Here is an 8,390-nt window from a genome sequence, read left to right on the forward strand (position 1 = left end):
AGGACATATTAGTTGTCATCCACTATGTATTTCCCTATAAATAGTCGTTCCAGTTGTAAAGAGAGAAGAGAGATCTTTTTTGAGTAAGAAACAAGTAAATAGGAGAGAGAAAGTCTAGAGCATAGGTGATTCTTGATTTCTTTATCTTTTCTTGTAAGAACATTCAAAGATTGATCAATAAAATTAAGAGTGTAAACCTAAAAATGAGTTGATTAATAATGAAATCATATGAGGGGTGTAGTGTAGGATTTCCTGCAACTACATCAGCAGAAATTTTCGGTTCAAAAACTTCCGCCAGTATGCGTATGGGTACGCATACTTAAGGTGACTGGTTTGTGAGTTTTTCCAAAACCAAACTCAGCAGAAATTCTCGGTTTGAGAACTTCCGCCAGTATGCGTACGGGTATGCATACTTAACCTGTCTCCTTCACCAAACCCGTATACACACATATGCATACTCTTGGCTTCCGGTTTATGGACTTATACACTAATGTGCGAACACACTATATATGTTTATATCCAAAGATGGTATCTTTATTTCAATCATTGAAACATTCTTCTATAATGCTAATAGCCGTTTTCACACACTGTCAACATCAAACCAATTTTCAAGATATTTAAATAATCATTATTGAAACCTTCCAAGTCTTACACCAAATGATTGTATCACACAAACCATGTAAGATGTTACTCGACAGTTTTCTCATGATATAAGATGAACTTGGTCGAAGCGAAAGCTTACCAACACATATTTCGAGAAATATGTAAGCGAGATATACTCAGCTCGAAATCTCAAACGTGTATAGAGAAAACTATATCGTAACACGACTTATGTCTCAATATAGGAGATAGTAGAAATTGATTTCCCAAGTGATAGATAAGTTCAAGTCTCCACATACCTTTTGTCGAAGAATTCCACAAGATCCCCTTAGTAGTTCTTCGTCTTCAAGAGATGAACGTCGAGAGATTTAATATCAACTACACTATCTATGTCCTAGTCCGAGACATCTACAAATAGGCTAGAAATCAAGACTTATAGTTTTGATCACTAACATTGACAAACATTCTTGAGATAGCAACGCATGCAAGTTTGACCGAGCAATGCTCTAACATGTTGTACTCAAAATCGGCGGCAAGAGATGAATTCAAGATCACTCGTTGCATATAATTCCCTTAAGAATCCAACAATACCTAGAAATCAAATTTTAGTAATAAGTGATATTGATGGTGTTGATACCTATTTGGTTCTCTTACAACAATGCAAGTAGTTGAAGAAGAAAGAAAATGAGTTGATATAAACAAAGGTTGCGTCCTTTTAAGTGGATGATAGTGACGGTTCATGAATCGTACAGTTTAGTTCCAGAATAGAACCAGTTCCACTTTAGTTCATGGTATGTGAATCAGATTTTTTGTTGAATATTAAAAAAAATGGCGAACAAGTTTAAGTATCAATGTATAATAAGATAAACTCTCAGAGCATTTTTTTTTTACTATCAAAAGAATTTCCCATGGATCCTGTTCTCGTCTCTTGCATATGAGTCAAATATGCACGTACGAAGAATTTTTATTTGTAGTACCATAAATGTTGATACCCACAACGAGTCATTATATTTTGGACTCATAGCATTGTTGATCCACCAAGTTACTCTGATTGAAGATATCGTTGACTGACCAACTAATGTCAGCTAACAACCAAAACTGTTAGCAGGTCATATAACTCGTTGGCAGATAGATTTATTTCCTTGGAGTAGATCTCAACAATTAGAGATCAGGATTCTCAGAAAAGAAAAGAAAATATTTAAACATGTAATCTGTTGGCAAACTAATTCAGAGAGGGTATTTTGTCATAAAAACTTGATTGGATTTAAAATAGATCCATGAAAGAACTTATTTTCAATTATTTTATACTTCAAGAGGATCCAAAAAAGTACAGTTACATGTGATGAAGAGAAACTGCCATGATGACATCAATCCACTCCAGCTAGTGCAAAAACTGAGGATAACACGATGTAGTGATGCAACCTAGATGCCTTGTTTTGCAATTCTTTAACAACAACGCTTGGAGAGAGAGCTTAACATTACGCAGGAAGATTTTTTTTTTTAAAGGTGAATTCTTGACCTTCTCGTCATGGAAAAAGATTGACATTATCTTGAAAAATATGTTACACAATATTGTGTGAGAAGACAAGACATGAGATGTGAAAATGCGGGGGTCTAACAACCACACCCAACAATTCGCTTGGAAATCTGAGAGGACTTACTCCAATATACTTTCTAGAGAATCAACTAGGCAGTCAGACTCAATATAGAGAAAAGTATATCAAATAGTTTTTATCTCTAACTCTTAATTCAATCTGCAATCAACAAATAGAAATCTGCGAGTCCGATTGAATATAAGAGGAGTAACTTGAACGGTACCAAAGACCAATGTTCAAGTGTCAATCAATTTAAATCAACGACTAAAGGTTGGATTATCTAATTGAATGATCTTAACGCACAACCTGTGATATTTCAATTATATAACAAAATATAATGAGGAAAAGAAATAACACAGACACCAGAATTTTGTTAACGAGGGAAATCGCACATGCAAAAAAACCCGGGACTAGTCCAGTTTGAACACCACATTGTATTAAGCCGCTACAGACACTAGCCTACTACCAATGAACTTCAGACTGGACTGTAGTTGAACCCTAATCAAAATCATGTTGATTCAAGGTACAATTGTGTTCCTTACGTCTATGATCCCAGTAGGATACTACACACTTGATTCCCTTAGCTGATCTCACCCACAACTAAGAGTTGCTACGACCCAAAATCGAAGACTTGATTAGCAAATCTGTCTCACACAGAAAAGTCTATAGATTTAATAAATCTGTTTTCCAAAGAAATACCCAAGAGTTTTTGTTCCGTCTTTTGACAAATCAAGGTGAACATGAACCAATTAGTAACCCGGACTTATATTTTCGAAGAACGGCCTAGTATTATCAATCACCTCGCAATAATCTAAATCGTATGATGGGGAAACTAGATATTGTGGAATCACAAATGAAGAGATGAAGGTGTTTGTGATTACTTTTTATCTTTCTTATCGGAGATTAAATCTCGTGCAAATCTTAGAGAAGATAGTACTCAAATGATTGAATCGGGCAAGATCAGAACACGCAACTACAAAGAAAATAGTTGGGTCTGGCTTCACAATCCTAATAAAGTCTTTGAAGTCGTTAACCTACAGGGTCTCGATAGAAACCTAAGGTTAAAGGAGAATCGACTCTAGTTGATGCAACTAGTAATACACAGGAGGTGTGGGGATTAGGTTTCCCAGTTGCTAGAGTTCTCCTTTATATAGTTTTCAAATCAGGGTTTGCAATCCAAGTTACCTTGGTAACAAAGCATTCAATATTCACCGTTAGATGAAAAACCTGATTCAACCAAGCTAATATCTTTCAACCGTTAGATCGAACTTAGCTTGTTACACACAAATGAAATGTACTCTCATTTAGGTTTATGTAACCGTACCCAAATGTGTACACCATGTTGGCTCGACAATAGTTAACTGAAGTTAGCCATATGATTACTCTCATATCAACCTTATTCATCTTAACCATAACTAGTTCAAATGACTCAAATGAAACTAGTTAAAGAGACGTTCAATTGCTATATTCTCATTGAAGTATACAAGAACACAGTTGAAGCAAAATCGGTTTGATTCACTCGAATCAATTCATGAACATTATAGCCACGGTTTGCAAAGATTGCATTTCTTATTTTATAAATGTTTAAGTTCATGTACACAACCGATTTTAGAAAGTAACCAACTCAAGTATGCAGACGGGTATTCATACTTAAGTAGCCGGACCTAGTTTGGTTACGCCAGTACGCGTACGGGTGCGCATACCAATTTACATTCCAAACTCCAGCAGAAATTCACGGACGTGAGACTTCCGCCAGTATGCGTACGGGTACACATGCTTTCCCAGACATCCAACAACCGCCAGTACGCGTACGGGTAAGCATACTTCAGGTTCCCGGTTTTGGACTTATACACAAATGTGAAAACACACTATGTTTATATCCAAACATGGTTACATGATTCTAAACTCTTTGTTTCAATCATCGAAACTTTCTTAGAGGATGACAATAGCCTTTTTCACACACTATTAGCATCAAAGCAATTTTCAAGATATTGAAATAATCATAATGAAACATTCCAAGTCTACACCAAATGATTGTATCACACAAACCATGTAATATGTTACTCGGCAATTTTCACATGATCATATTCTGACATTCGTCAAGAATATAAGATGAACTTGGTCGAAGCGAAAGCTTGCCAACACATATTTCGAGAAATATGTAAGCGAGATAAACTCAGCTCGAAATCTCAAATGCGTATAATATAAAACTATATCGTAGTACGATTTATGTCTCAATATAGGAGATAAAGTAGAAATAGACTTTCCAAGTGATAGATGTGTTTCAGTCTCCACATACCTTTTGTTGATGAAGTTCCACAAGCTCTAGTAGTTCTTCGTCTTCAAATGATGAACGTCGTGAAGTCTAAGCTCAACTACACAATTTATGTCCTAGTCTGAGACATCTATAAATAGGCTAGAAATCAAGACTTATAGTTTTGATGACTAACATTGACAAACATGCTTGAGATAGCAACGCATGCAAGTTCGACCGAGCAGTGCTCTAACAAGATGGTTGAGAAAATACATCATGAGATATACCGAGTTGTTATCACATTGTTAGGGATACAAAATAAACTTTTAATTAGAAGTGATACCTGGGTTATTGTAACCTTTTAAATCACAGGGAGAATGAGTATAAGACTCACTTATTTAGAGATCTATATCAACCTCGACATGAATGTTATTCATCATGACTTGGTTTAACCTGTCATTTTTTTTTTTAAATAGGAAATAGGATTTTATATTAATCACTAAATTTGTTGAACATTGCGTTTTTCTCTCATAATAGATAGGATCCACCCAGGAGGATCATTTTCCCAACAAGTACTAGTAGACATGCTGACTGCATCTTTTGCTAGTAAATCATCCGCACAATTTGTTTCTCTGGGTATATAAGTGATTACCCACTTATTGAAATACTTAAGACACTCAAGACAGTCACTGAGTATAGAGCTATTTTGCCATTTGACTACTCCAGCTTTTCCATTTAAAGCATCAACAACATTTCTGCAATCCCTAACATGAAGATTTGTTATTCCTTTCCTTTTTGTCAATTGGATTTCTTCAAACACTGGTAATACTTCAGCTTGTTCTGGATTGTATGCTACTGCTGGGAGGCACCAGGCTCCTTTGAAAGCACCTGCATCATTAAGCATAATTAGTCCAGTTCCCATACAACTTATTCTCTTTACAAAAAGAAACATCAAAATTGATTTTAATAAAACTGTCCAAGGGAGCCTGCCATTGCACCATAGCTCTATCCCTTGCATTTTGTCTCTGCCTATTAGTTTGCTTTATTAAGTTCTCATTCCATTCAAGGATTGATTTCTTAATCTGTTGTACTATGTGATTAACCTGCATCTGAACATTATCAAAAACAACATCACATCTTAATTTCCAAATATGTCATAAGATGTGTCCTAAACAGACTAGCATAGTTGTGTTAGGCATTCTGCTATTGGGAGAACGATTACTAAACCAACTACTTATCCAATCCACCAAGTCTATACCAGAGACCATATTCATCACTGCAACTTCCATAGCTTCCCAAACTCGCTTAGACATATTACATTCTAAAAATAAGTGTTCAGCAGTTTCTACTGCTCTATTACAGAAGGGACAAGTAGAGACAACATCATGCATATGCCTAGAAATTCTAGGTCTCACAGGTAAACAACCATGAACAATTTTCCACGAGAAATGAAAAATTCTTTGTGGGAGTTTCATTTCCAGAATAGTTTCCAAGAGAAATTAGCAGGTCCATTAGAATTGGTTGAACAAATATTACTTTCTTCATCAACAACCCTATATGCATATTTGACAGTGAATAAACCATTATCATTAGGTTTCCAGATCAACCTATCTTCACAACAAAGGGGAATTCTAATTTTTATGATCTCAGTGACAGTATCATTATCAAACAAAGCATTAAGGACATCCATGTTCCACTTATTACTATTTGGAATAATGAGCTGATCAACAATGTTCATATTATTAGACTGAAACCTAGTAAAAAGTGTAGAAGAAACAGTTGGCACCCAAATATCCTTCCAAATGGAAATGTTCTTCCCATTACCAATTTCCCAGCAATAATGCCTTCGAATAACATCTGGACCTCTGCAGGTCCCTCTCCATTTCCAACTACCATTAGTATTACTACTATGAAGAGGATTATGGTCAGGAAAATGCTTATGACTATGTACTTTGACCCATTCAGCTTCAAATTCAGTTAACATTCTCCATGCAAGCTTTGCAAGGAGAGCACTGTTTAACTCAGCAGTTTTTTTTTAATATTTAGACCTCCTAAAACCTTAGATTTAGCAACATTGTCCCTTTTTTTTTTTAAAATAGTCATTTTCCCCTTGTTTTTTATTCCACCAAAAATTCCTATGAATGTTATCTAACTTATCAGTAAGTTTCTTAGGCATAAGAAAAATTGCTACATGATGTGAAACTAAAGTTCCTAAAACAGATTGGACCGTAACATTTCTAGTGGGTTGATTCATGTTCTTACCTTTCCATCTAGATAATCTATCCTAAAATTTCTCTGGGAGATGACCAAAGGTATCCATTTTATTTTGCTGAATTAGAATAGGAACACCTAGATACTTATCCTTAAGACCTAGAGTCTTAATATTAACAGTACTTGCAATTTGATTCTTGACATTACTATCCATTTTAGGGCTGAAGGCCATACCTGATTTCTCAAAATTGATGGACTGTCCACTATACTTACTGAAGTTATTTATGATGTTATCCAAATTCCTAGCTCCTTTAAGATTGGATTTTTCATAGATAAGGCAGTCATCTGCAAAGAACAGGTGACTAATAGCTGGAATAGAAATAGAAACTTTGGTACCCTGTAACACTCCATCATGTTCAGCTTTGACCACTAGTCTAGAAAAACAGTCCATAACAATAATAAAGAGATAGGGAAATAAGGGATCTCCCTGTCTAAAACCCCTTGAAGGATAAAAAAACTTCACCTGGAGAGCCATTCAGTAGCACAGAAGCAGACATAATAGAGATACATTCCAAAATCATAACACACCAATCATTATGAAAACCAAGTTTTCTAAGGATATTAATAAAAAAACTCCACTCAATCATGTCAAAAGCTTTTGACATATCAGGTTTGACAACCATTAAACCTTTCCTAGCTTTACATTTTTTCATGGTATCGAAAGAAAAGCAGCTTGGTATGGACAAATGAATTTATTCATAACCTTTTTAAGTCTACTAGCAAAAAGCTTACTAATAATCTTATAAGCTACAATACTTAGGCTAATAGGTTTGAAATCATGAGGAGTTTTAGGTCCATTATTCTTGGGAATTAGGCTAATGAAAGAATAATTCAGCTGTTTTAAAAGATGTTTAAATTGAAGAAAAAAAAAGCTTGGACCATCTTAACAGTATCATCACCTACTACATGCCACATTTTTTGGTAAAAAACAGGAGGATACCCATATGGATCAGGAGTGGTCCATGGTTGCATTTGGAACAGAATAGTTCTAACTTCCTCACTAGTAGGAAGTTTAGTAAGCATATCATTTTCCTCATTAGTTATACAAGGCACAATATCACAAATAAAATCATTAGAATTAGGTGAATTTGTAGACCTACTAACAGCAGAGAAATGATTCCTTAGTTCACTAGCAATACAATTCCTATCAGTAATCCAAACACCATAATCAAATTGTATAGTCTCAATTTGTTTCCTTCTTTTCCTATATTTAACCTTATCATGCAAGTATTTGGTGTTTCTGTCATCACAAGCTATTACATTCTCCCTAGCTCTTTGCAAATAATAATCATGTTTAACTTGATACCAATAATCCAACTTATTTTCTAGGTCTTTCAACATACTACTGACATCACTAGAGCCATTATTTTGGGAAAGACTATTTATTTGAGTCTGAATATCTCTAATTTGAGTTTGGAAATTACCAAATTTATTGTGATTCCAATCCTTAAGGATGAACTTTACATTCTTGAAACACCTAGTAAGCCTAAAATCATGCGAACCATTTTCATTGGACCTCCAGTTATTTTCAATAAGCTCAGCACAACATATCATAAAACCAACATTTATTAAACCTATAAGGTTTATCAGTATCATTTATCTCTCTGTCACAAACTAACAAAATAGGACAATGATTACTAGCATGCGGAACCAGATGATACACCACACAA

The 8,390-nt window shown here is 34.9% G+C and overlaps 1 protein-coding gene across 1 annotated transcript in view; it reads right to left on the reverse strand.

Annotated features, from left to right (window-relative positions):
• Positions 1–4,889: 4,889 nt before the first annotated feature.
• The window catches only part of LOC113294814, a 5,531-nt gene continuing 2,030 nt past the window's right edge, over positions 4,890–8,390 (reverse strand). Inside the window, exon 4 of the mRNA XM_026543189.1 lies at positions 4,890–5,337. Coding sequence (XP_026398974.1) covers positions 5,302–5,337 — 36 coding nt within the window. The 3' untranslated portion in view covers positions 4,890–5,301. The remainder of the gene's footprint in view (positions 5,338–8,390) is intronic.

Source organism: Papaver somniferum, chromosome 7 (assembly GCF_003573695.1).
Source record: "Papaver somniferum cultivar HN1 chromosome 7, ASM357369v1, whole genome shotgun sequence".
Taxonomy (NCBI): domain Eukaryota; kingdom Viridiplantae; phylum Streptophyta; class Magnoliopsida; order Ranunculales; family Papaveraceae; genus Papaver; species Papaver somniferum.